Source organism: Dacryopinax primogenitus, assembly GCF_000292625.1.
Source record: "Dacryopinax primogenitus strain DJM-731 SS1 chromosome Unknown DACRYscaffold_7, whole genome shotgun sequence".
Lineage (NCBI taxonomy): Eukaryota > Fungi > Basidiomycota > Dacrymycetes > Dacrymycetales > Dacrymycetaceae > Dacryopinax > Dacryopinax primogenitus.
In genome coordinates, this window is record NW_024467204.1 from 80,426 (window position 1) to 105,712 (window position 25,287).

The window sequence follows — 25,287 nt, forward strand, 5'->3', positions numbered from 1 at the left end:
TGCCGCGAGAATGCTCTGGTCGGTCTCACAATAGTTAGTCAACATCTTTGGGAGTCGAAGCGGAAGATTGTCACCTGGTTTGCTTAGTAAGGCATAACAAGAGTCAGGAGGGCGAGTTGCAATCCCCACCAAGCCAAAGGTCACAGGCTCCGTGTTGTCTGCTTCATAAGCGCCTATGCTTCTAAGGGCTGCAAAGTCCGCTTCGACAGTCGGTAGTAGCGGATTCTAGTGTCCGCTTTGTAGAGCGTGGGATGACTACTCCTAATGGCAGAAGATGTATACGCGCTAACAGTATGGGGGGCGTGACTGTGGGAGACGGGAAAGAGGAGCTTATACAACCACCGCGCCAGCCGTCCATTGCACCATCGGCTCAACGGGTTTACTCCGCGGGCTTTACGTTCCTCCACGCCATCGATGCCAGGTGGGACTATAAAAGCCTGCGAAACATCTTATTGTCCCACCCCCCGTTCTTTCAACATCAACCACCATCCACCCCCAGTCTATCAGACTTGACAACATCAGCAAATAGTGACAACGCATCACCACACAGATCCCGTTGAAATCCACCCCAATCTCGCCGGTTATTGCAAGTTAAAGAAGATGTCTAGCCCTGCTGTCACCCCCATCACCTCGTACAAGCAATTCAAGGAATTGGTAAGCGCCTTCAGATCTCCATCGCCGCATCATACTAATCTGCCCCCCTTCGCAGCTCGACAGCAACAAGCTCTTCGTCATCGACTTCTGGGCGACGTGGTGCGGTCCCTGCCGTATGATCCGTCCGATTTTCGAGAAGCTCGCCGAATCCAAGGACTTCAACTCCAAGATCGCCTTCTATTCCGTCGACGTCGACGAGCAGGGCGAGATCGCCCAGGAGGTCGGCATCCGCGCCATGCCCACGTTCATGGTCTTCAAGGACGGCGGAAAGATCGATGAGTTCACTGGCGCCGTCCCCGCCAAGCTCCAGGTGCGTGCTCTATCCGTCTTTCCTCCATCCGTGTGTACTGACAATCCGTCACTAGGCTATGGTTGCCAAGGCCGCTGCGTAATCGCAGTCCCGCACATTGTTCAGACCCGTTTCTTCTTCAGCTCACGATATCCCATGCTCCTTCCATCAGTCCCCGAACTAGCAGCCGTCGTACGAAACCTCATATCCTAACACCTGTCCGGGGATTGTATTAGATATGAGGGAAGAATAAATCGTTGTACGTATAGAAATCGTGTGCGGGTGGGGGCGGGATAGGCACGATCTCCGGCTTGTTAAGTGCATGCAACTGTCTGTGGAGTGATCGTCGTCGTTCGCAGGTACTGCACATCAGTGCATGGGGAGGCTCAGAGCTTCGCACCAAACGGCTTCGAGGTGTAGGAGAGGTCGGTCGCCAGCTTAACCAATATGCGGAACGATGTTGACTTGCTCCTGTTCGTCCTAAACCACGACTGTACGGTGTGCACGATTGAGTGTTGCAAGCAAAGATAAGAGCAGTGTTTCCAACCGGTGCTCCTAATCATTAAGTCATCCACGTCGTGTATGGCCTTTCAACTCCCCATACCTTGCTTTAACCACCCTTCAAGTTTCCAGAATATAACAAACATGTGTGATTGTATCCTGAATCGAACATTTTTACTTTCGATACATTCGCACACCTCCCATCCCCTACTTCTTCAACAACGCCGGGGGGTTCACACCCGCCGCAAACGCCGCCCTGCCAGCAAAGATCGATGCCTTGCCCGTACTCTCCGTGATCTCCTCCTCGATCCTCAACAGCTGGTTATACTTTGCCACCCGTTCCGAGCGGGCCGGCGCGCCCGTCTTGATCTGCCCTACGCGGAGGGCGACGACGAGGTCTGCTATGAAGGTGTTTTCTGTTTCGCCAGAACGATGCGAGACCATCACTCCCCATCCTGCGGACTGTGCGAGCTGGGCACTGTGCTTCTGTCAGTAGAAGGTAAAGGGTACTAGAGAGGGGAAGGGGCGTACGCCTGGATCGCCTCAGTGACAGAACCGATCTGGTTCAGCTTGAGCAGGAGAGCGTTACACGACTTCTTCTCGATACCGGTCTTGAGCCTCTGGGCGTTCGTGACGAGCAGGTCGTCCCCAGTGATCTCGATATCGACCTGTTTCGTGAGCAGGGCAAACGAGTCAAAGTCGTCTTCGTCGAAGGGATCTTCAGCCATGATAATCGGGTATTTGGCAATGAGCTTCTTGAATTCCTCTGCGAGCTGTTCGCCGGTGATCAACGCCTTCGGGTCCGAGTTGGGGTTCTTGAAATCCAAGTCGTACTTTCCGTCTTTGTAGAACTCGGAGGAAGCAGAGTCGACGGAGATGACGACTTTGCCCTCGTACCCTGCCGTGTTGATCGCTTCAACGAGAAGGTCGAGCGCTTCCTCCGCACCGCCGACGTTGGGCGCGAACCCGCCTTCGTCACCGACGTTCACAGCGTCGATCCCATATTTCTTGCTGATGACCTTCTTGAGCGTGTGGTAAGTCTCGGTGGCAAACTTCATCGCTTCGTGGAAAGAGGTCGCGCCGACGGGGCAGATCATGAATTCCTGGAAGGCGAGCTTGTTTCCCGCGTGCGCACCGCCGTTGATGACGTTGAAGCAGGGGACGGGCATGACGTAGGGAGGGACGACACCGGCCAGTTCAGCTAGATGTTGATAGAGGGGGATATCCTGCGCGCATACATCAGTCTCCACGCTCGTCCTCAAGAATCAAACACACCTTCTCCCCACCAGCAGCGACAGCACACGCCATCGACACGCCCAGGATGGCGTTAGCACCCAGCTTACCCTTGTTAGGCGTACCGTCGAGCTTGATAAGGAAATCGTCGACTTCCTTTTGCTGCCTGACCCCGAGGCCAGACTTGATCAGCGCGGGCGCGATGATATCGTTCACGTTGGCGATGGCCTTGCTAACACCTACGGTACCCAACAGTCAGCAAGTACGCCTACGCAAAGGGGAGCGACATACCCTTGCCAAGGTATTGCGTCTGGTCGCCATCACGCAACTCGAGGGCCTCATGTGCGCCCGTAGACGCGCCAGAAGGGACGGCAGCCCGGAACCTCCCTACAACGATAGTCCCAGATTAAGAACCGACCAGTATATGTACGGGAACACTGACCATGTTCGGTGAAGAGGTCTACCTCGACCGTTGGGTTGCCGCGGGAGTCGAAGATCTGCTGGTGTTAGTTTACGCGTGACGAAGGAGGAAAGAGCGTACCTGGCGAGCCTTGATCTTTTGGATAGGCATGCTAGGAGTGAAAGTAGTTGCTGAGCACCTCCCTGTTCAAGAGGTCTTATATCCCCCCCACGCCTCCCCCTCCCCGGTGAAGGGAGAGGTGAATCGTCGGCGCCGGGGCGGTAGGAGTCGGGTGTCTGCATCAGGTGGTCGACATGAACGGAGTCGAAGGGCGAGAACGTTGACGGGAGGAATGCCGGACTTGGGGGCCGCTCCGAGGTGATGCCGTCCGGTGAGGCGGGCTGAGTGTGGGCGGTGTGTGAGATGCGCCCTCTCCGAAATAGGACGGTAGCAATTGACGTATGTGTTCATATGTGGAGGTGTATCCTTTTCATCTGTGGATGATCTACTTCACTTTGACCTGAATTATTCCATATTCATCGGTGACTTCATTGCCGATGACATAATGAATAGTATTGTTAATCATTGTCACACCTACAACAGGAATCACTCATCAAACAGACTAGGACATCGTTAGATTTCATTGCTTTTGACTACTACACAGCACCCGGTATTTCTTCCATACAACGAGCATACTCTCTAACCTGGTTTGACATTACATTCGATTCATCTTCTCTTTCACATCTTCTCCTTCACTTCTTCAGCAGCGCAGGGGGGTTCACACCCGCCGCAAAGGCAGACAGGCCAGCGTACTCAGGCGCCTTGCCAGACACCTCGGTGATCTCCTCCTCGATACGCAGGAGCTGGTTGTACTTGGCCACACGCTCGGAACGAGCAGGAGCACCGGTCTTGATCTGGCCGACACCGAGGGCGACGACGAGATCGGCGATGAAGGTGTTCTCGGTCTCTCCCGAACGATGGGAAACCATGACGCCCCAGCCGTCAGACTGAGCGAGTTGAGCACTGCAAAGTAGCATGAGTGAGAAACCGGGGGGCAATAGAGTGCACGTACGCCTGGATAGACTCGGTGACCGTGCCGATCTGGTTCACCTTGAGCAGGAGGCCGTTGCAAGCCTTCTTCTCGATGGCAGTCTTGATGCGGAGAGGGTTGGTGACGGTCAGGTCATCACCGACGATCTGGATGCCGGCCTCCTTGGTGAGCAGGGCGAAAGAGTCAAAGTCATCCTGGTCGAAGGGGTCCTCAGCGGAGACAATGGGGTACTTCTTGATGTCGGCGATGAAGAGCCTGGCAAGCTGTTCGCCGCTAATCCAGTCCTTCTCGTTCGAGTTGGGGTTCTTGAAATCCAGGTCGTACTTGCCATCCTTGTAGAACTCTGACGAAGCAGAGTCAAGCGCAATCTTGACCTTGCCCTCGTAGCCGGCCTTCTTGATGGCCTCGACGAGGAGCTCGAGTGCCTCCTCAGCACCAGCGACGTTGGGTGCGAACCCACCCTCATCACCGACGTTAGCGGCATCGATACCGTACTTGCTGGTGATGACCTTCTTCAGGGTGTGGTAGGTCTCTGTGCCGATCTTCATCGCCTCAGCGAAAGAGGTGGCGCCGGTGGGGCAGATCATGAACTCCTGGAAGGCGAGCTTGTTGCCGGCGTGGGAACCACCGTTGATGACGTTGAAGCAGGGGACGGGCATGATATAGGGAGGAGCGACGCCGGCGAGCTCGGCGAGGTGTTGGTACAGTGGGACTTTCTAAACCGCATGTATTTCAATCTGGTGATCTCAATAAGCAGGAGATGCATCAAACTTACCTTCTCAGCAGCAGCAGCCATCGAGACGGCGATGGAAACACCAAGGATGGCATTCGCCCCGAGCTTGCCCTTGTTAGGCGTGCCATCGAGCTTGATCAGGAACTCGTCGATCTCCTTCTGCTGCTTGACAGCGAGGCCCGACTTGATCAGCTCGGGAGCGATGATAGTGTTGACGTTGGAGACAGCCTTGCTCACACCTATAATATCGGAGAGAACGTCAGGGGGCTCAGAGGCGGAGGGACTGCATATATGCGCACCCTTGCCGACGTAGTTAGCCTTGTCGGCATCACGAAGCTCGACGGCCTCGTGAACACCAGTAGACGCACCGGATGGGACAGCAGCACGGAACTTGCCTGTAGCCGGTCGTGTTAGTCCAAGACAGCGCGGAAAGAAGCGCATATACTCACCGAGCTCAGTGGTGAGGTCGACCTCAACAGTGGGGTTGCCACGGGAGTCGAAGATCTAAGACGAGGACTTGTCAGACCCGTGCTCATGAACGAATGAAGGAGCGCATACCTGGCGAGCCTTAATAGCTGTGATCGGCATGTTTTCAAGCTCGTGCAAAAGGGGTGAAGGTGACGGTAAGAGCGAGAGATGTGAAGCCCCGAGAGAGGCGCGAGTTGGGGGCGTGGTGTCTGCATTGCGGTTGAGTTCGGGACCGTGGGATCATCCCGTCCGACTCGGCCAAGGGTGAAAGTGACGTGACTTCCCGCTGTCGGATTGCTCTCCTGTTGTAAGGCTTACTTCCCGACAACAGTTGTGTTTACTCGTTAACCGCACGCAGAATATATTTTCTTCTCGTCTGGTCGAGGAGATTGCCGAACTGCTGATGGGACACCGGTCTCCATCAGTCCAAGAACAACAACAACCAACCACTCCAAACAATATGCCACAACAACAATAACCTACAATAACCTACAATGCCTTAGGTGACTTGGGCGACATTCATTCCTAGTCCACACAGCGAAAATTTTACGTCGTCCCCGACAGAGTGGACAACTCCACCCATCATCCGAGGTTAACGCGCACAGGCATATCCTCCTTCCCCGCTGCTGACTCGGACTAGGGCCGATACGCCGGTCTCGGACAGGTCAGATAACCATTCCCGCCATTCCCATTGTCGCTCTTAGTATTAACGTTCTGCGTTGCTCGTATTTTAGCCTAGGAGCCACACGTGTGCTCTTCCACGGACATCCGACAGCGGGCGAACGTGTTCGGCCAGTAGATCAGGCATTATCAGATCAAGCATTGGGCAATAATATATTACAGATGGTTGAGGCTCATCCGCCTTCCAGTCCGATCTGCTGTGTTCGGTGCATTCCTGAAAACCTAGTAATCGTGGAAGAGGTATTCTACAGTTGTGCTCCCCTCCCTTTCCTCCCTCCCCGAGTCACCCATGCCAGGACCGACAGAATCAAGGCAGACCAGAAACAAACGGGAGAGAGAAAATCCATGAGCCCCAAAGGCGGCGATCGGCCATCACAATGCACTAATCGTCAAACTGCGGGCCCATACCGCCCGGGAACGGTTGAAACAGCCCAAACCCATTATTCCAATCCTCGACCCTCCTCCGAGCCATGATCGACACTATTATACGCCCATCAGCCTCCTCTCAAGCAGTATAGAGGAGTAGCTCACAAGTGCTCGTGCTCGTTCCCAAGAACCCCGTGGACATGCTCAGCATCACACTATCCAACAGTGTAGGATACCACATGCCAAACCTCTCGACCGTCCGTTCCTTTTCATGATCCACGAGCGTCCACCCAGCGCGTACAGCCTCGTACAAAAACCCCTTGTCCGTCTCGTCAGTGGTCATGAGGTAGTACTCTGGCGCGTGTCCCAGTCGCTCGGTAAGGTTTCCCCGGATGAGGGAGAGCCGATCGACGTGGTCCGCTACTGTGGGGAGGCAGTCAGGCTGCTCCTGTGGACAGAGCTTGCCAAAGTCTCCTCGGCGGATATGGATGCCGATGAACTGTGACATAGGCATTGATCAGCAGCGCTAAACACACAAGGGGAGGACGTACGGGTGGGATCGTCACGCCAGGCCTGTCGGGAAGCTTAAATGCCCTCCTGAGATAACCCCTCGCCAGATCTTCGAGCTCCGGTGTCCACCTCGCATACCTCCCCACATCCCCCCACGCGCCAGCCCACCTTCCAGCCTCCGTCCTCCCCGTATACTCCTGATGCACTTCCAGCCCTGTCTCGCTCACGAAGTACAGAAAGTCGAAGCACGCTATATGCTCGTCTGGGGCTGGGTTGGCAAGCGGGATATGCCGCTGCTTGACAAAGTCTGTGAGCTCGTTGGAGGGCTTGAGGTAGTATTGCAGCAGAGGGTTCGGCTGCGGCCTGGCGATGTTCGTCATGTTCTCGAAGGTGATGGGCTCCCAGGGCATCGCCCGGCGGAAAGAGGGTGGGATGGGTGTATAGTGCACGTCTAGGATCCGGTTAGTGAGATTATGCAGAAGGCAGACACATACGCACTGAGCATGTACACGCCTGGCTCCTCCGCCGCCCGGGCATGGATACACCCATCATCGCAGGTCGACAACCACGTCGACCAGCAGCCGATCACGTCCATCTCTGGAGGTTCCTCCAGCAGTCCCTCCTCCACACCGTAGATTTTGATCGTGTGCGGTTGCATACTCTTCAGCTCGTGCATCTCCACGATAGGCGTGCCTATGTCGTGTGCCAGCCGGGGAAGGTCGAAAATTTGGCTAAAGGTGATGAACCCCGCGGCAAGACCGTGTCCGCCAACAAGATGCGCCTATCGTCATGTCAGAATGGCAAGTTCCATCTCGATGAGGACGTCACTCACATTATCGGGAGGGAAAGGAGGGAGGATCGGGATACGCCCGGTCAATTTTGCGAGATGTATTACTGCCAGCACTGTCAGCACTCGACCTAACGGCACAACAGGAAATCCCACAGTTAAACGCCATCATTACGTCGTTCGCTGAATTTACAGTCAGCGATTATTCACACATCGCCACAAGTACTCACTCCAACCAGCATGAAACCAGGCCGTAATATATTTGTTATCCGTCCTCAAGTTCGCTGCAGAGATTTCAGCGCCCTCCTCCCTCAGCTTAAGCACACTCACTCCTGATACTGCTCTTCTGGCCCCTCATCCTCAGCGCACCCTCGCTAGCTACCTTCGGCCTCTTTGCTCTCCATCCATAGAACCCTAGCCCATAGGACGGCGTAGCGGGGATATACTTCTGCACGTGTCTCCTATCGACCGAGAGGAGCGCCCCTAGCAAGCAGAAGAGCGCGAAGCACGCGACGGCCTGGAGCAACCTTCGGCGCGGACGGAAAGTGCGCCTGCCACCTGTGCCAGGAGCCGGGAAGTCGAGGGGCGATGACGGCCGCGCAGGGAGGGGTGATGTCGCTCGTCGCACAGGGTGCATAGACGAGTGCGGGCGGGTGAACGTCGGCGGTGGGATGCCGGCGGGGGAGGGTACACGCCGCAAAGGTTCTAGCTCGCTGCTGCCCCCGCTGTTCTTTCTCGGCGTGGTTGATCCGGCGTAAGGGTGCAAATGGAGCGAGGACATCGACGTCGAGGCGGCGTCGACGGTGTAGAGCCCACCCGAAGGACCTGTGGACATGTTCCCCTAGTAACCTGGTGCAAGCGAGTCCGCGGAGTGCTCAACTGGGTGGGCGCCTAGATTGATGAGTCCTGACCGGTGACAGTCACACGCCAGCGGAAGAGCAACAAGGTTCGATGCGCTAGCTCACAACAAGCTCAGCCCGGGGCAAGTCGACCCAACACAGAGTCAGCACTAGCAGATGGTGGAAGAATAAAGAGGACAATCCACTCAGGATCCATGTATGGCTTGCGTGCCTTCATGTGTTCACTGTCACAAGCGCTGTCCATCCCGTTCCATACGACAAACAGTCCCTGGATGGCCAAGTGCCGGAAGCCGGTGTGGCGCCCATAATGGTCTTGGATGTTTATCCCTGGATATATCAAGCCATTTATCCGTTGATATCGGAGACACGGACATTAGAGTTGAACAACAATGTTATCATTCTCAGTCATGTACACTTCAGATATATACGAGCGAGTGTATACAGCACGCACAGCGTGAGACGTCCTTCCTAGATCTAAACCACATCAGTGAGCAGGCTTGCTTTCCCTCCAAGCGTCCCAGAGCACCTCTCGACGCTCGCTGATGCCCATATCCCGGGCGAAAGCCCACACACGCCACACGTCCTCAAAGTCAGTCACCATCCCCAGGCTGACCCTGACCACGCCCAGTTCACGCCCGACCCAGTATTCAAAGTCCTTATACGTCACACCCAGCTTGAGAAGAGCCATGTTATGCTCGATACCGAGGATGGCAGCTGCCCCGCCGGGGTTGCAGACACAGCCCGTGCGCAGAGAGATCCGCTTCTGAGCCGCGGCGTGCTCGATGAAGGAATTGGGGAACATGTTCCCTTCAGCCTGGAGGACAGTCAGATCAGATCGTCCAGCGGAACGAGTCAGCACCCACGTCAAAGAATATCATCGACAGGGTGTACCCTATTTCTTTGTTCATGACTTGCCAGCGGTCTTTCCCCTCTGGCACACTGCTCGGCTGTCTGGAGAGGATCTTCACCACCGGAGCTCCAGTTGTTTCATGCTTCAGCTTCTGCAGCTCCGTAGACAACCAGGCGAACAAAGGACCGACACGGGTCTGGATGAGTGGCAATTTGGGGGCGAGATACCGAAGACCATTCGTTATGGCAGGTAAGCCGAGGTAGTTGATAGTCCCATCCTGAAAATAAACTAATAAGCTGGCGTTCTTTTCCTCTCCGACAAAGAACGGACCTCAAATTGCTCATACAGCTCCAGGGACATCGTGACCAGTGTTCCGGGAACTTGGACAACATCGACCGTGCCTCCGGCAAACCACGGTCGCTTGAGCTGCCTCAGGAAGCTTTCCTTGGCGATGAGCGCGCCTATACCTGTCGGGTAGCCAAACATCTTGTAGAAGCTGACGACCATGGCATCCACGGCCGGGTTCTCCCGCAGCGAGATATGCGCCGTAGGTGCCAGCGCTGCTGCGTCCACGAGGGTATGCCACCCGCGGGCCCCCGCTTGCTCCGCAATGGAAAGTGGCGTTTTGGTGTTGGAGATGTTCGACATGCCCGTAATGACAAACAAAGATGGGTTGCCTTTTTGGGGTGCACGTTCTGACAGCATACGCTTAGAAGAATCGGATATGATATCAGTGCCTGACAGGGTCTCGCGCTAGATCGAGAACACTGACCTGTGCTTCTTCTAGATCTATCCCACCATGCGCCTGGCAGCACAGGTAGGCGACGTCGGCCCCTGAAGAAGATGCGAACTGGCGTATACCGTTGACGGAATTGTGGCAATCCCCTGGCAGGAGATACGTGCTTCCTTGGCCGAAGGGATAGGATTCCCCAATTAGTTTGAGCGCACCCGTCGCATTCGGCGTGAAGATGACGGCGTAACCCGGAGGAGCGTCGAAGAAAGCTAGCACCTCGCGGCGTGCCTCAGCGGCGTGGGCAGCCGATATTGCCGAACTATGCATAGCCCTCAGTGTGAATCCAGGGCCCGGGGAGAAGGCCGGTACATACCTGTTACTAACAGAATGGGTATTACCCATCACGTGCTGGGCGAGGAATTCGGCGTGGGCGCGAACCAGGCTCTCAGGGTACAGGTGGCCTCCCATGTAGTCAACATAGGTCTCTTTAGTGTTTCCCAGGCGAGTAAAGTCTTGCTTGCGCAGAGTGTCGAGGGCAGCCGTATCGCGGTATTCAGGATATGTCCTCAGAAATTGCGTGTATGCCACCTGTGTGGCCGTAGACGAGACGGAAGCATGACCCGAGAGGACGGGGAGAGTGTCGTACGAAGGATCGTCAATGGCCTTCTCCGATCCCGAGCTGACGGTCCAGTGGATCGAGCGAGCAGTGAGGTTGCACAAGAGACAGGCACATAAAGTGCTGCTATGGGCGGAGTTGAGGGAATGTAGAGAGGATTGCAAGTTGCCCATGTTGAGTGGATCGAGGTGTTAGAAAAGGGTGAAAGAGTGAGTTAGAGCGGTGCAAAGGCCTTTTCGTGCCTTATCTATGCAAGCCCACAGCTTGGTGACTTGCCGGAGCGGGACAGATCGTCCCAGGGCACGAGGCCGTTCAAGTGCGGCTGGCCGACGGTGATATGTCTGGGTAATATTGACCAATAAAAGGAGCGAAAAGGGAGGTCGGCGAAGCTAATTCCGGGCTTCCGAGGAAAGGGTGGAGAGCGTGTGTGATACGTGCGAAGTCTTGGGGGGGTCTGACGGGCGAAATACTCCTGTGGTTCCCCGTCATGTGTTGCCGCGCGGTCCGTCCAAATGACCCCCGCCCACCGGAGCATCGACTGATAGACATAGCCACAGACGGAGAAAGAGTAAGATAATGACCGTTCCAAGGGGTTGATGATGCGCGTATGCAAGTAGTATGCGGAAGACAGCTTTGGATAGCGGTAGACGGGTTACCCTGCCTACATGAAGGGCATTCATCGGTAGACGAGAGAGCAAGGAGCGTAACCCATTGAACAGCCCTCAAGCTCTGCAGTCACAGCACTGGAAGATTTTCACCAATCAATGGTGTTTGCATAGATAGCCATCGCCGCTCAGAAAGACTTATTTTGTTGATCTATCGTCGTCAGAGCAAACGGAAGGCAGTCCAGGCACAGCAATGAGCGAAAGCAAAGAGTGTAGAGTTCGTCCGGCTGTCTCTGTCCCTCAAGTGACTAGGTCGATGGCGCAATCGCTCTGGGGTTAGATCCCGCAGGGCGCGTCCCTTGGTCACTACCTACTCATCGCGCTCGTACAATGTCAACCGCGTTAGAGTCCCAGTTGCAGAAAGCAACTAAAGAGTACCAGAGGTTAGAGACTGGTACGTCCTCTAAACAGGTCGAATGGGGACATTTCCTTAATAGGCACACTTTTCCCGCAGACCTTTCGAATGCTATCGAAGCAAGGCAACGTCTCGATGTCCAGCTCACCGAGAACGAACAAGTACAAAAGGTCCGCACGTGCCGCGGTAACCTTCCTGTTCTTAGACAGCTGATTATATGTGCCACAGGAATTCCTGTCATTAACTAGCGATAATGAGGTGTTCAAGTTGATTGGCCCTGTGCTTGTCAAGCAAGATCAGGGTGAGGCGAAGTCGAATGTGGAGAAGCGGTTGGAATACATCCGAAACGAAATGTGCGCGTTGGAGGGCGTATAGGGTGTCTCCATGCGCTGACAATGCATTCACACAGATCGCGGTTGGAAGTCCAGCTAAAGGATCTGAACTCTAAGCAGGAGAGGAAGCGCCTCGAGGTACGTGTGGCGTTCAACAATCCCGTTTCACATGAGAGCTCATCTCCATATCAAGCTCGTCAATCTGCAGGGACAGATCGAGAGCAACCAACATTCGACAAGTGGAGCGATACCCGCACAGTAGATCTTCTGGAATAATGGGGCACGGCTTTCCCAGCAGATGGAGTTGAATGTGTGTGTGAATTGCGACCGGCTACACAACGGGTGAAGACCCCTCAACCGGCTCTCGCGGTTGTGCCTGCTCAAGGACCATCCGTCGCTTCTCCTCTTGCTTCTTCTCCCACTCCTCCTTGGTCCGTGTCTGCTTCTCTTTCGCCTCCTCCAACATCTGCTTCTTCGTGTCCGCCGCGCGGTCCTCCCGCGTCATCGGGCCAAGCTTGAACCCTCTGTACATCATCGGCGGTCGCACGGCGCTTCCTTCGATACGTTCTGCCCTGTGCTCGATCCGCTCCACCTCGTAGTGTTTTCGCTTGCTGAGGCGTCGGGTAGAAGCTATGCGAACAACATCTTGTACGTTGCAGACTAGCGCCAAGTTAGCGAAGGAAAAGAATATTGTCCCTCTCAACGCACTCTCTTTCTCATCGTGAACGAGGAACTTTGTGTGTTTGATGATGTCCTACAGCTGGCATAAGCACGCGGTCGGAAAAGTGATCCTCGGACCTGCACACCTTTCTGGTCAACTTGTCGACGGCTCGTCGTGGTACCATGACCGTCACGGTTTTTTGCATTGCTTTCGCCTTGGACACGACACCCCTCATGAACAGAGGGAACTGGGCGACAAATGAGGGATGCATGTCTGTTCGAGGCTTGTATTCACAATAGCAGTCGAGGAGGAGGAGAAGGAAATCTAGTCAGGCGCGCACTTTCTTACGATGAAAGGCCAGGGACTTTTAAAACGGAAGTAGCCGGCGCGGCACGAAAACTCCGACAGGGTTGCTTCCGCTGTGCCTGGTCCGAGTTCGTCGTCAGTTTCGGCGCAGTGAACAAAGTACATCTTTCCTACTTCCTTTCGCTATTCTAGACGTTCGTCTCACGGATATCGCTGTCTGCCAGCTAATATGGATAACACACCGACAGCACTGTTCGAGTCCTATGAGAGGGACTTCAACGATATCACCGGCAGCATAAAGAATAAGCTTGAGGAGAGCTCAGGAGAGGCAGGTGTTGCATCGAATATCGAGAGCAGGAAGGCGGCGCTCAGAAGGGTCGAGATGGAGCTTGATGAGGGGGACGAGATGGTGGGTGCTTGAATTGGTTGCACTTCCTAGAAAGGGGCTCTGAGATTGGAACAGGTCAGCCAGATGGAAGTCGAGATACAGGGAATGCCACAGAGCATTCGGAGCAAGTACGTTACGAGACTCAAAGCTGGCAAGACGGAGCTCGCAAAGCTGAAGAAGCAGGCTGTGAGTATAACCACGTCATTGGGGTAATTTCGGAACTCACGAATGCATGGTTCGTAGAAGGATCTGTCGACACAAACGATGCGCGCGCAGCTCATTCCCGCCTCGCTTTCCGGCGCACCGTCGGATGACCCCTATGGGTCAAACGACCAGCGCACGCGCCTTCTGAGTGGGACAGAACGGCTCGCAGATGGGCAACAACGGTTGGAAGAGAGTAGGCGTATCGCGCTCGAGACGGAGGACGTGGGAGCCGACATCCTCCGCAACCTGCGTGGTCAGAGGGAGCAGATCGAGCATGCGAGGGATACCCTGCACACAGCGGACCGGTCAATTGACAAGGCTGCCAGTACGCTGAGGACGATGATCAGGCGGTATGTGTTCTCCGCGTCGTGTCATTCATCATTACTCACGCGGCGTTCTCTTGATGGTTCTAAGGATGTACCAGCAACGTTTCACGATCGCTGCCATCATTGCCGTTCTGATCATCCTTATTATTTTGATTCTTTATTTCAAGCTTCGATGATTCCCGGCCCCTTTTGCGGACTTTTTTCCTGTACATGTACACTACACATATATGGAGGTTTACGTTGGAGGTTTACGTTCAGAAGTCCGGTCTAGCGCCGCGGGGGAAGTAGCTTGTTCCGATTATGGTTACATTCTGACTGGGTGCAAGCAAGGAACCCAGCGTAGACATGGGAAACGGAACCCGATGTCGGCTTGACTGGAAGAGCTGGTGGGGGTGTATGACCAGGAGGAGTCGGTCACTCGGTCGAGAGTCGGTCAGATTTGATAATACCAGATATACTTATTTGAGAGGGTATGAGAAAAACAAGTGGCGCATGATCTACTCCCCGCGGGGAAAGGTACAAGTGAAAATTGTGACCAAATCGGAGGGAAGTATCTAGATTATTATTGGCATCCAGGGATGACCCTTGATAGCCCAGGAGCGGACTTATGGCATGGCAGGGCGGAGAACGCTTAGCTGGTCGTTGTGAGAGAGTAGATGATCCTATTCCTCTGTGGATTGAACTCTCTCAGTTACGGAGGACGTCGACGCCACGCTAGTCATTCGAAAGTTGAGCAAGAAGATGGAAGGTGGGGACAGTAGAACGGGTGCGAATCAGACTCGTGGCTGATGAGGCCCTTTCGCCCCTGGCCTGCCCTCGTTCGTCGCCCTCTCGCGGTCCTTCATCATCTCCCGCGCCCTCAACTCGTCTGTTTGTTCTCGTCCATCATTCTCTTTCCTTAACGTCGACCTCTTCCCAAACTTACCTGTTCTTCTACTCCCTCTCAACCCCCTAAACGTACATACCCACCTGCCCCCCTTTCATTCAGCAAAGCTGGCGCAACACGACGAGAACAACATGTCCTTCGTGAAGCTTAGCATCTTCGGAACCTCATTCGAGGTGCGTCATCTCCCTTCCTCATACCTCATGTGCATCGCAGCTTATGTCCGTGCAGGTGACGACGCGCTATGTGGATCTCCAGCCAGTAGGAATGGGTGCGTTTCCTTGGTATCTTACTTACTGCGTCAGTGTCCCTGACATGAGCTCTCACAGGCGCGTTCGGTCTGGTATGGTATGCAACCTCTTCCGTTGGACAACATGCTACTGCAGCGCTAACGCCGGCCCTACAGCTCGGCAAAAGACCAGCTCACCAACCAACAGGTTGCTATCAAGAAGATCATGAAGCCGTTTAGCACGCCTGTGCTGAGCAAACGGACGTACCGGGAGTTGAAGCTTCTCAAGCACATCCGACATGAGAACGTGCGTGTTCTTATTGTCACCCCCGGTCGCTCATCTCACTTTTTTTTACTAGATCATCTCACTAAGTGACGTGTTCATCTCTCCGTTAGAAGACATGTGTGTTATTGTCACCCCACGGTATCGGCACTTCTACTGACCTCAATCTGTCAACCAGCTACTTTGTCACGGAGCTGCTCGGTACCGACTTGCACCGTCTACTGACCTCTCGACCGCTCGAAAAACAGTTCATCCAATACTTCCTGTACCAAATTTTGGTGCGTTGCGCTGTCCGGAATATTATTCCGGGGTACTGAGGGTCGTCTAGCGCGGGCTGAAATATGTACATTCCGCCGGTGTCGTGCACCGTGACTTGGTATGCCGTTCGCATTCCAAGAGTAACATGTATGCTCATACGGAACCGCAGAAACCGAGCAACATCCTGGTGAACGAGAACTGTGACCTGAAGGTGCGTCACTTTCTTCGAGAACATTCCATCGTTCTCATGCTATCGTTTACCGTTAGATCTGCGACTTTGGCCTGGCGCGCATTCAAGACCCTCAGATGACGGGCTACGTCTCGACACGGTACTATCGTGCGCCCGAGATCATGTTGACGTGGCAGAAGTATGATGTTGCCGGTGAGCAATCATCGTGTGTGCCCATTTAGGCTGTACCCCTGACGTATGCGCCCCCTTTCAGTCGATATCTGGAGCACAGGATGTATCTTTGCAGAGATGCTGGAGGGGAAGCCTCTTTTCCCGGGTAAGGACCGTAAGTGTACATCATCTTTCGTCCGAGATTCGGTCCAACGTACACATCTAGATGTGAACCAATTCTCGATTATCACCGAGCTCCTTGGTACACCGCCCGACGACGTCATTGCAACTATATGCAGCGAGAACACCCTTCGATTCGTCCAGAGTCTACCAAAGCGGGAGCGTGTACCTTTTGGTCAGAAATTCCGGACACAGGACCCTGTAGGCAAGTATATGCGCCTTATTCTGCCTAACAGTCATCCTAACATCTCTCCGTTCAATAGCCCTGGACCTCCTGGAACGAATGCTCGTGTTTGATCCCCGGAAGCGGATCACCGCTGCCGAATCGCTCGCGCACGAATATGTTGCACCGTATCACGATCCAACTGATGAACCCGTCGCTGCCGAGCAGTTTGACTGGAGCTTTAATGATGCGGACTTGCCCGTGGACACCTGGAAGGTGATGATGTACAGTGAGATTCTCGGTCCGTTACTTTATTTTTGGCTACGATAAACTTGCTGACCAAGCTGCCCAGATTTCCATCAGCTTGGCGATGCCGATGGCCTTGACCTGGGGGCGATGACCGACGGGTTGTCCGTGACTGCCTGAACATGAAATGCGTAATATCCCCAGCCTACTGTATCCTTTTCCCTGTTTCCATTTCCTCCCTCTGTATCCCTCTATGCCAGCTCGTCCTTTCTTTCGTACCCTTGTCCTCTACCCCCCTTGTGACCCACCCCACCCCCTCTAGTGTTGAGAGTCGAGTCGAGTTGATACGTCGTGAGAGCCTGTCATTCGCTTCTTACCCACTGTTTCACGGACAAACAAGCAGAATGAGACGAGTGATGGTCGGAAAACAAGAACACAGAGAAAATATATTATACACTGTGATGATGAGCCTGTGTGTCATGTACTTTCGAGTCAGTCTTGCTACAATACACGCACCAACGTTTCTTGTGCGCGTGCTTCATCGAGTGAGAACTGAAATGCTTCCAACCATGCCATTATGTCTGTTGTTACAGATTGAAACAATAAGATAAATCCTCTTACGCCCCCAAATCAAAAGTTCCTACTTCCTCGTATGACCAACAATAAACTTGTCCATATACAGTAACGTTGGCTTCTCTGGAGTCTCCGCGTCCACAGTAGTCTGGTACACCTGTTCGAGAAACGACCTCCCGCCCTGGTCGGCGAGCCAGAGGTTAACTTTCGGACGTGCGCGGAGGGCAAGGTCCGGAGAGATGGCCCATTCAGAGCACTCGCCAGATTCCCGGAAAGTGTCTTGTTCTTGGGACCAGCGTTCCATCCCCTGAACACTGGGCAGGTAGAGCATCATCCTGAAAGTCATGAGCGATGATGTGAATCAGAAGTTCGAAATACGCACCGTGAGGCGGCGGTCGTGATGATTGAGAAGGCAAAATTGACGACGAAGAGCATCAAGGATGGAGATTGCGAAAGGCCAAATGTCAAGACGGAGAGGATACGCACTGCCAAGACGCACTGCAGTGGTTCAGCATAGATCTCCGATAGGAGACAGTTATCCGCTAACACTATGATACAGAAATCCTGCACTGCCCATCAGGAAGGATAGGTTATCAGATTGGAAGGTACTTACCATCACCAGCTAGTGCTACTCGGAGTGGCACACGTCCAACATGCCAATGCTGCCACGTCTTGTAAGCTGTCATACCCCACAGGATTGTCTCGTATATCGTCTTATAGAGTGATCAGGTAACTACAGCAAAAGAAATATGGACAAGAAGCCTACGTACTGCGGGAACCCACACGGCCCAAACACCCTGCCATTTTGTGGCAAAGCACATATCGAAGTTAGGTACATCGGTATACGCAACCGTGGCTGCATGCCGGGCAGTTAAGGAGGATGCATAACAAGCAGTAAGAACGGACTCACGGAAGACTACATTCCCGAAAAAGTGGGATGCGAGAGCGATGGCCGCGCTGTAGGTGAACGCAAGCAGAACGGCCAGAGCCCAGAATACGTCACGACGGCGGCCATACAGGGCGTGGAGTCGTAAGGATACAATCACTACCCAAGGACTGGGTTTAATAAGTGTAACGGAGCAAGATAGTCAAACTTACCATTGAACAGAGCAAGTGCGGTTAATTGGTAGTACGCCATGACTGCATTTATTGCGTGAGCTGTCCGCGTTCCCATGGCATGAGAACACGTACGTCTCGCCATACCCTGACAACTTTATGCAAGAGTCAGCGATATGGACACTCCTAGCTATTCACATACTACTGTTCGTACTGTCAGTACGAGGAAAAGCGGTAGGAACGGCAACGCACGGTGGTGGTCAAGGAGGTCGTCAGCCCAAGGATACCTACGATGTTCGCCCTGTCAACATGTTAGCATTGTCAACAGGCCACGCTATAGAAATAAACGGACGTTATAACAGGAGGTACACTAGCAAGACATTAATCGGTCAATTCTGAAATACCGCGAGGCGTCGGCGTACATACCTGTATCGAGTCTGCGACAGGTGAGACCTCGTCCGTCGACGACAGAGAGACAACTCACGATCAAGAACAATATCTTCACGATCGACCATCGTGCTGGCCACACCACCGACATTTCATGGGGTAGGGTGATGACTGAACAAGCTCAGCTCGACCCATAAGGAGGAAGGAGGAAATCGATGTCAACGTACTCAGGTCAAGCAGAAGTACAGAATACCCCGCCAGGGAGATATACCGGCTCAGGAAGACAGTATGGAGCGTCTGGTCTTCTGGGCCGAACAGAGACGGGTCGTAAGTCGGGTAAGACATCCAGCTGACCCTCTAGTGCACAAAGGGTGTCCAGAACGCCAGAAATCCAATCCCAAAAACGCAGCAGGTTATGTATACAGTATGGGATCCTGCGCCTGAGCCTGAGCCAGAGCCGTAGGAGCCTGTCAGACGACCTGGGGGAAACTGAGTGATGGAGCGCGCCAGGCGAGAGTCGGTGCATCATATCATGTCTTTATGTGCGATAGAAGAGCCCAGCAATGTCAGTTCAATTCAGGAAAGCGGTGCAGGCGTCTGATCGAGAATCGAGACGGCAATCCAATATCTGAAGACACGGACGTCCTCCAGCAACAATACGCCGCGCAGTCCGTATCCGTATCCGGATACGTCAAGCAGCAGCAGCAGCAGCTGACGACATCGACAACCAGCCAATATCCGATCAACAGCAGTGCATCGTCCAGGAGGCGCGACGATACTGTCAGAGGAATGCGTATGTACATGTCCTGATGGCCGATGTAGGCGTTTCAGAGACGCTGATACGGTTCGGTTCGGGCGTATGTCCGTGCCAGCTGCCCCTCGGGCGGCGGAACATGACCCCGCCGAGAGACTCGGGTTACGGAGCTGATGGATTGCTCTTTCCGGCATCGGGGCATGGGTGTCGGGTGTTGGTTGCGGCAGCAAGTTCGGGGGATGAGAGAAAGTAATGAAAAGTGGGTAAGGGTTTCAATGCAATTGATCATGTGATAGTTGACGTTTCAACAACGCAGACAATGACGGAAGAAGACAAAGAGTACTCTTCTCGTAACTCCTGTTTTTCATTTCATTACATTCGACTCGCCCTGACAGGCACGCAGGTGCAGCACGCCCTTCTTAGTCCTAACACGCAAACCGGCCAATGGTCCTCTTGAAATACGAACAGATTCCCGTTCTATTAGAAACAGCCGAAACAGCACGCGCAATAGAGTCTCACACCCTTCACTGTCCAACTGTCCACACTCATCATAGTTGTACACACTTATACCAGCATGGTACTCAACACAAGCAAGCGCGCTCAAGTGCTCCAAACCCTTTCCCGAGCCTCGTTCACCAGCTCCAGATAGGGCCTCCCAGCCCCCCCGTCCCCCCACTTCATCCACCTGGCCTGTTTCTCCGGGGGTCCGTAAGTAGCCGTATTCCATAGCGCCTTTCCTCCTGCATACAAGACCTGTTCTCGTCAATCGCTGTGAGTGCAACAGGGGAGAGGAGGGGGGACGTACGAGGTTCCCATCCCCCTGAAAGGCCAGTGTTCCTTCTGTAAACTGGGGCAGAGGAGCGTTACGCGTCTGCCAAAGGATGTACCATCTTCCCATTTCCAGGGGCCATTTGATGGGGAGCTCGACAACCCGCCCCCGGCGGGAGGAGAGGATCATGTACTGCCCCAAGGGGGAAAGGACGGCTACGAGGGTGGACTCGGCGTTTACTGAGGGCTGGCAGACGGGGGTGTCGACGGGGAATTGGGTGTTCCAGGGGACTTCGTAGCATGAGGAAAGGAGAATGCCCCCCGAGGGAGTTAGGAGTTGGAGGTGCGGGGTAGTGTCCGACAGCTGGAGGGAAGGGAGTGATTCTGCTTGCGGGGTGCAGCCTGGGAGGCCGGTGTCCGGTAGCAAGGGGGTGAGGGTGAGCAGTGGGGTTGGGGAGGCAGGGAAGGGCAGGATCCACAGATGGCCATTAGCGGAGAGCTCGAGTACAGCCGTCTTCTCGTGTCCCTTTATCGTCCCCCCCAACCCGGCAGACCAAGCGATCTCCCCGCCCTCATTCCGCACTTGTACGTCGCCATCCAAACGGAACTCAAGCGCCCAGTGCTTGAGCTGCACTTTCTCCCCCGGCCTGAGGCTCAGCTGCCGGGGAAACAGCCTAAGAACAGGAGATCGACCAGGCTTGACAGCGAGCAGCCCCCTCAGTAAGCCCGGGACGAACTCTTCCTGCAACACGCCGAGTTTCTCTACCGGTCCAGCAGAGCGCACAAAAGGGCCAGGAGCGAGGCTCATACCCCCCAGCCCCCAGTCTCCATCACTCATATCCCCAGAATAGACAACCCCTGGATCGGAAACGTTTTCCACACACGTCCATCCCCGCACGTCGGCAGAGACGGCAAAGCCGTACCCTATTGCGCCCTTCCCCCGGCCTCGGTCTTGGTAGTGGATCAGGTTACGCGCTACGATCGCGTTCCGGTTAAGCTTGTCTTCGCTTGGTTCCCCAGGGCCGGCTCCCCAGGCCGTCGGCCCTTGGGCGATGGCAGTGACGATGTATCCTCCTGCGGTGAGGATCGTGTTATGTACTACTCGGGTATGGGAATAGTCCCCCTTGCCAGGGGCGTGATCCACCATGTTTATCCCCCCCAGGAGGAGACGAGAATAGCACACGATCGTGTTGCTCGTTACGAGCGTGCCGGTGGCTTGGAAGACGACGATCGCGCCGTCTGTCGCGTCGGTGATCTCGTTCCCTGCGACGAGGCCGTGCGAGGCGGCGAAGGAGATGCCGTCCGCCCAATGGCCTTCGATGATATCTTTTCCTATGCCTGCTGGCCCGACTGGGAAGGTGAGTCAGGGTTACACTGGCATCGTGCTCATAGGGAGGGAGGACGCACTTCGACAATTAGTGATCCGGACGTTGGTAGTTCCCTCGAACGCTTGGAAGCAAGACCACTGTCGCGGGTTCCGAATAATACACCTGTCGCACCACTTTCCGCCAAATCAGTCCACGCACGCCGACTATCTGTTGTACTGACTTGATCGTGACACGCGGGATCTGGCCCTCCGAACTGGACCATGACGCCGCACTTGTCGTCCCTCCCAAAAACATCATGTTTCCCATCGATGAGCAGATTCCTGAGCCTGACGCCGGAGACGTTCCAGCAGTTGACGAGATGCGGTCTACAGCCTGGAGTGGCTTCGAGAGCAGCCATGTCTTTCTCCTCTGTTGGGTAACCTTCGGTAGCCAGTTCCTGCCAAGGACGGAGAAGGATTGGTTCTGAGATGTCCCACTTTGATGAGCGGGGGAGGTAGAGCGTCCCCCCTTCGCCGAGAGCGTCGAGTGCTGCTTGGATGGAAGCGGATGTCCAGCCTTTATCTGGTGATGAGAGGATTAACCAGGTGTTGAGTGGGTATATGGATAGTTCTGGAGTTGGCCATTTGCCTGGTGGGTAGATTGCCCCTGGCGGATGCGCGGTTGGGGGTGAGATGGTGGTGGTTGGAAGAGGAGGTTGTGGACGGGGAGGAGGAGGGGGTGGTGGGCGTGAGTGAGATGGGATTGGAGGTGGTGGTGGTTTATTAGAAGGAGGAGGGGGGGGAGTAGAGGATTGTTTATCCTTTGACCATGGAGCGCGGAATCTGTGCATTGTTGGTGGATGACAACAAAGAGACGCGTCAGGGACTGTCTTTCATTGTTCACTCACGACGATGACGCTTGAACTCGACACAGTCACTGTCTCATCTCTATCAGCCACGTTGCTCATCCTCATCATCGCATACGTCACTGCAATCATCATCCTCCCAAAGAATACGTCATCAATAGACAACTTATCATTCATATGGCTCATATTCGACGCTCTCGTACTCACATCCTCTGTCCCCTCCTGCTCCCACTCATTCTCCCACAGATTCACTCCATACTCGAAGGTTCATTCCTATACCACTCCCTGCGCTTCACTCCATCACCCCCATGGTTAACCCTCTCCCACGGGGCAGGCAGTAGCACAGCACCCCTCGCTCTCCTCTGGCAAGAATACGCCCGTGCAGACGCAAGATGGTCACTCTCAGACCCATGCGTCGTCTCCCTCGAACTCCTTACTGTCTTCCTCGCAGGCCCACTAGCCGTGTACATAGCAGCACAGATAGTGAGACGTGACCCAGCGAGGCACTACTGGATTATCGTCTTGTGTACCGTGTGTCCCCTCCTCGTCCTGTCGCGTGCGTGCTGATGCGTCCTAGGCGGAGCTGTACGGAGGGTGGATGACATTCTGCCCCGAATGGCTCATCGGTTCCCCAGCACTCAACACCTCCAACTGGCTCCTTCTCTGGGTGTACGCAATTCACCCCCTTCCTCCCCCTTCCTCTCCCTTCCTCCCCCTTCTATCCCACGCGTCTCAAGTACGTGACTGACACGTACACAGGTATCTTGTATTCTTCAACAGCATATGGGTCGTCATACCCCTTCTCCTGCTTTGGCACTCGTATGGGTTTGTAGCAAGGAGGCTCAGGTTGGCGGATAGGATTGGTAAGATTGAGTAGGGCGACACGAGGGGTGCGGGAGTGCGAGCGGGAGGGGAGGGGAGGGGACAGGGGAGCAGGAAGGGAACAGAGTGGAGCGGGGGAGAGTACAGTTGAGTATATGTACTTCTTCAAAATCTGCGCATATACCTAGTTATTAGGATAATGACCAACACAGCGTCGGGCCTTGCACACTCTGTCCAGCGCTCATACCGACCCATCAACCATACCGGGATACCTACACAATATTAGCGGAGAACAGGTAAATTCGAATGGCAAGATGGTCGAGTTGGTCTAAGACGTGGGATTCAAGAACTCTGTTCTTACCTCCGTCGGGGGCATGAATATCCCCATCTCGTAAGAGGCAGGGGTTCGAATCCCCTTCTTGTCAAGGAAGAAATATTTTGTTGTTCCCGTCGCCGAATCAAATTCAATGCTTGTTGTGGTCCATGCCACATCACTGAAAACTGCCTTACAAAACAATTATATGAATGCGTCTGTGTATATGATTACAAGATGATAGAGCCTAGGAAGTGCACATCGGAAGTGCTTTTGTCTACGCCTCAGGCAAGGCCGTTCCCACCGGTTGGTCACCCGCCATCTCCTCCCTCCAAATCCTATGCATCTTCCTCCTATTCACCTCCTTCGTCTCCGGTTTATTCGCCTGCTCAAACAGCGCACTCAAGAGAGCCTTCTTCATCCCTCTGCGGTCTCCTTGCTGGCCGATAGCGCCCATCAGGTGCAGGTAAGGCGTCTCCTCCACCCTTTCCGCCGAAAGGGAAAACAACAACGGGGAGAGGAGGGCAGAGACTAGCCTGTCGAAGAGGATCTTGCTCTGGTTCAGGGACATGTCGTACAGGAAGGGCTGGGCGAGGAGCGCCAGCGGAGGAGGGGAAGGAAGCTCCTGCACTATTTTCTGGAGTTCGTCTAGGTAGATGTCGGCGATATGGTATGCGAGGGATTGGGGGATCTTGGGGTCTGTTGGGCTGGGCCAGGATGAGCAGGTGTGGATCCTGATGATGAGAGAGGGGGAGACGTACTCTAGCGGCCCGCCAGGCCCGCTCAGCTGATCGTTCCACTCCTGAATACACTGTTCGTCCCAGTCCTCTCTCGCGAGGAGCCTAAACCCGCCATTGACAAACTTCCTCACAAGCATATAATACTTGTCCATCCTCAGCCTATCGATCCCATTCCACTCGCGTACGACCATCCCCCAGAACCCGCGGAGGAATGCCAGTGCCCGCGCGGGGTCGTCCATTTCTAGCGGGAGGGTGGCGAGCTCGCTGGAGAGCGCTTGCTGCACCAGCGGCTTGTCGGAGTGCCAGTAGCAGTAGAAGAGCCCTTTCCAGAGCTTGGTCATCTCTTGACGTGGGAGGGCGTGCGGGGAGGAGACGAGAAAGGAGCGAAGGGATGCGACGGCTTTGTCTCGCACTTGTTTGTCTGGGACGGATTTCAGCTTGGGATTGGAGATGGAGATGAGGACGAGAAAACTCACCATTGTGTGCGAGGTATTTTCCCAAAGGCGGAGGTTTGAAACTCGATGTTGAAGCTTCGATTTGAGCAGCCATCTTATTGATTATGAGCACGCAATCAACGTAATCGTGAGAAAGAGAAGATGAAGAAGGTTGTTGAACAAGAAAAGAATTATACAAACAATTGTTAGTTTTATTTGAATTCTGGTCGGATGTTCTCAGGGACCAGAGCACATGCCATGCAGTGGCACAGGGCTGCACAAGAGGGCACCTAGACCCCATAGCTCCTGCGTCTCATCCCTGACAGGGACACAGGCCGCCCCTGTCACGTATCTGGCTCTGATGCCAAGTTGGCTGATTCCAGTGTAATTCCAGCTCCAGCACTTGCCTGGCTATTGCTTGCAGCACTGCTATCATGTGTGCTGTCAGCACCCAGGGGCTAGGCATACTGCCTTGTTCTAGCTCTAGAACTAGAGTTGTGCCCTCATCTTGACCCTGACTATGAGGAAGTCCTCCTCATCTCTGTCCTTGCCATCACCATCACCATCAACTGCAGGCCATTGCTCAGCCTCTGGGGCATCTGCCCTTTCTCAGCCACTTGTCTTTGAGTCAGATGCCAGGTCAAGCAAGGGTGCCTCCAAGTGACAGTATCTGGCCACATGAGTGGTCTGTGGTGTCACTATGAATATATCACTCAT

The 25,287-nt window shown here is 54.4% G+C and overlaps 12 protein-coding genes and 1 non-coding gene across 13 annotated transcripts; 6 read left to right on the plus strand and 7 right to left on the minus strand.

The window, feature by feature from the left end:
• The first annotated feature begins 482 nt into the window (after positions 1-482).
• DACRYDRAFT_21615 (thioredoxin) lies at positions 483-1,210 on the plus strand. The gene is made up of 3 exons (XM_040772467.1): positions 483-654; positions 710-964; positions 1,020-1,210. The coding sequence occupies exons 1-3, from the start codon at positions 601-603 to the stop codon at positions 1,044-1,046; spliced, it is 336 nt and encodes a 111-aa protein (XP_040629430.1). The 5' UTR covers positions 483-600; the 3' UTR covers positions 1,047-1,210.
• Positions 1,211-1,576: 366 nt separating this feature from the next.
• Positions 1,577-3,268, minus strand: DACRYDRAFT_21616 (enolase). Its single transcript, XM_040772468.1, has 6 exons — positions 3,219-3,268; positions 3,120-3,174; positions 2,969-3,064; positions 2,720-2,916; positions 1,976-2,670; positions 1,577-1,922 (listed from the first exon to the last, which is right to left on the minus strand). Exons 1-6 carry the CDS (start codon positions 3,246-3,248, stop codon positions 1,652-1,654), a joined length of 1,344 nt encoding a protein of 447 aa, XP_040629431.1. The 5' UTR covers positions 3,249-3,268; the 3' UTR covers positions 1,577-1,651.
• A 413-nt stretch (positions 3,269-3,681) lies between these two features.
• DACRYDRAFT_21617 (enolase) lies at positions 3,682-5,498 on the minus strand. The gene is made up of 6 exons (XM_040772469.1): positions 5,420-5,498; positions 5,311-5,365; positions 5,161-5,256; positions 4,904-5,100; positions 4,150-4,844; positions 3,682-4,100 (listed from the first exon to the last, which is right to left on the minus strand). The coding sequence occupies exons 1-6, from the start codon at positions 5,447-5,449 to the stop codon at positions 3,830-3,832; spliced, it is 1,344 nt and encodes a 447-aa protein (XP_040629432.1). The 5' UTR covers positions 5,450-5,498; the 3' UTR covers positions 3,682-3,829.
• A 640-nt stretch (positions 5,499-6,138) lies between these two features.
• On the minus strand, positions 6,139-8,660 carry DACRYDRAFT_99657 (uncharacterized protein). The gene is made up of 9 exons (XM_040777609.1): positions 8,554-8,660; positions 8,004-8,498; positions 7,904-7,957; positions 7,830-7,856; positions 7,719-7,780; positions 7,385-7,667; positions 6,928-7,337; positions 6,542-6,875; positions 6,139-6,490 (listed from the first exon to the last, which is right to left on the minus strand). Exons 2-9 carry the CDS (start codon positions 8,452-8,454, stop codon positions 6,393-6,395), a joined length of 1,719 nt encoding a protein of 572 aa, XP_040629433.1. The 5' UTR covers positions 8,455-8,498; positions 8,554-8,660; the 3' UTR covers positions 6,139-6,392.
• A 337-nt stretch (positions 8,661-8,997) lies between these two features.
• On the minus strand, positions 8,998-10,905 carry DACRYDRAFT_99658 (PLP-dependent transferase; the record flags this gene model as incomplete). Its single annotated transcript, XM_040777610.1, is given in 5 exon segments — positions 8,998-9,347; positions 9,397-9,660; positions 9,714-10,136; positions 10,156-10,435; positions 10,490-10,905. 5 exon segments carry the CDS (start codon positions 10,903-10,905, stop codon positions 9,018-9,020), a joined length of 1,713 nt encoding a protein of 570 aa, XP_040629434.1. The 3' UTR covers positions 8,998-9,017.
• An 819-nt stretch (positions 10,906-11,724) lies between these two features.
• On the plus strand, positions 11,725-13,079 carry DACRYDRAFT_65685 (Prefoldin beta-like protein; the record flags this gene model as incomplete). Its single annotated transcript, XM_040775793.1, has 7 exons — positions 11,725-11,791; positions 11,852-11,922; positions 11,981-12,105; positions 12,162-12,222; positions 12,278-12,744; positions 12,793-12,838; positions 12,891-13,079. 5 exons carry the CDS (start codon positions 11,728-11,730, stop codon positions 12,344-12,346), a joined length of 390 nt encoding a protein of 129 aa, XP_040629435.1. The 3' UTR covers positions 12,347-12,744; positions 12,793-12,838; positions 12,891-13,079.
• A 190-nt stretch (positions 13,080-13,269) lies between these two features.
• On the plus strand, positions 13,270-14,199 carry DACRYDRAFT_21621 (vesicle transport v-snare protein vti1). The gene is made up of 4 exons (XM_040772470.1): positions 13,270-13,460; positions 13,515-13,625; positions 13,683-13,993; positions 14,058-14,199. Exons 1-4 carry the CDS (start codon positions 13,281-13,283, stop codon positions 14,143-14,145), a joined length of 690 nt encoding a protein of 229 aa, XP_040629436.1. The 5' UTR covers positions 13,270-13,280; the 3' UTR covers positions 14,146-14,199.
• Positions 14,200-14,950: 751 nt separating this feature from the next.
• DACRYDRAFT_21622 (CMGC/MAPK protein kinase) lies at positions 14,951-16,938 on the plus strand. The gene is made up of 13 exons (XM_040772471.1): positions 14,951-15,028; positions 15,084-15,123; positions 15,182-15,200; positions 15,259-15,388; positions 15,441-15,484; positions 15,543-15,642; positions 15,693-15,740; positions 15,792-15,833; positions 15,890-16,004; positions 16,066-16,137; positions 16,189-16,347; positions 16,406-16,606; positions 16,658-16,938. The coding sequence occupies exons 1-13, from the start codon at positions 14,987-14,989 to the stop codon at positions 16,729-16,731; spliced, it is 1,086 nt and encodes a 361-aa protein (XP_040629437.1). The 5' UTR covers positions 14,951-14,986; the 3' UTR covers positions 16,732-16,938.
• A 253-nt stretch (positions 16,939-17,191) lies between these two features.
• On the minus strand, positions 17,192-18,912 carry DACRYDRAFT_106615 (uncharacterized protein; the record flags this gene model as incomplete). The annotated part of the gene is made up of 13 exons (XM_040768304.1): positions 17,192-17,459; positions 17,507-17,622; positions 17,672-17,688; positions 17,738-17,837; positions 17,895-17,980; positions 18,035-18,169; positions 18,223-18,264; positions 18,316-18,328; positions 18,433-18,481; positions 18,533-18,550; positions 18,607-18,617; positions 18,665-18,738; positions 18,795-18,912. The coding sequence occupies 13 exons, from the start codon at positions 18,910-18,912 to the stop codon at positions 17,192-17,194; spliced, it is 1,047 nt and encodes a 348-aa protein (XP_040629438.1).
• Positions 18,913-19,921: 1,009 nt separating this feature from the next.
• DACRYDRAFT_106616 (uncharacterized protein) lies at positions 19,922-22,246 on the minus strand (the record flags this gene model as incomplete). The annotated part of the gene is made up of 4 exons (XM_040768305.1): positions 19,922-20,074; positions 20,127-21,439; positions 21,497-21,590; positions 21,638-22,246. 4 exons carry the CDS (start codon positions 22,244-22,246, stop codon positions 19,922-19,924), a joined length of 2,169 nt encoding a protein of 722 aa, XP_040629439.1.
• A 61-nt stretch (positions 22,247-22,307) lies between these two features.
• Positions 22,308-23,138, plus strand: DACRYDRAFT_88352 (Emopamil-binding protein; the record flags this gene model as incomplete). The annotated part of the gene is made up of 4 exons (XM_040776845.1): positions 22,308-22,460; positions 22,508-22,792; positions 22,839-22,930; positions 23,021-23,138. 4 exons carry the CDS (start codon positions 22,308-22,310, stop codon positions 23,136-23,138), a joined length of 648 nt encoding a protein of 215 aa, XP_040629440.1.
• Positions 23,139-23,391: 253 nt separating this feature from the next.
• DACRYDRAFT_t27 lies at positions 23,392-23,508 on the plus strand. Its single transcript has one exon. It is a non-coding gene; the product is annotated as a tRNA-Leu (tRNA).
• An 86-nt stretch (positions 23,509-23,594) lies between these two features.
• Positions 23,595-24,685, minus strand: DACRYDRAFT_115603 (Nop52-domain-containing protein; the record flags this gene model as incomplete). Its single annotated transcript, XM_040770038.1, has 3 exons — positions 23,595-24,103; positions 24,158-24,557; positions 24,613-24,685. 3 exons carry the CDS (start codon positions 24,683-24,685, stop codon positions 23,674-23,676), a joined length of 903 nt encoding a protein of 300 aa, XP_040629441.1. The 3' UTR covers positions 23,595-23,673.
• Between the last annotated feature and the right edge of the window lie 602 nt (positions 24,686-25,287).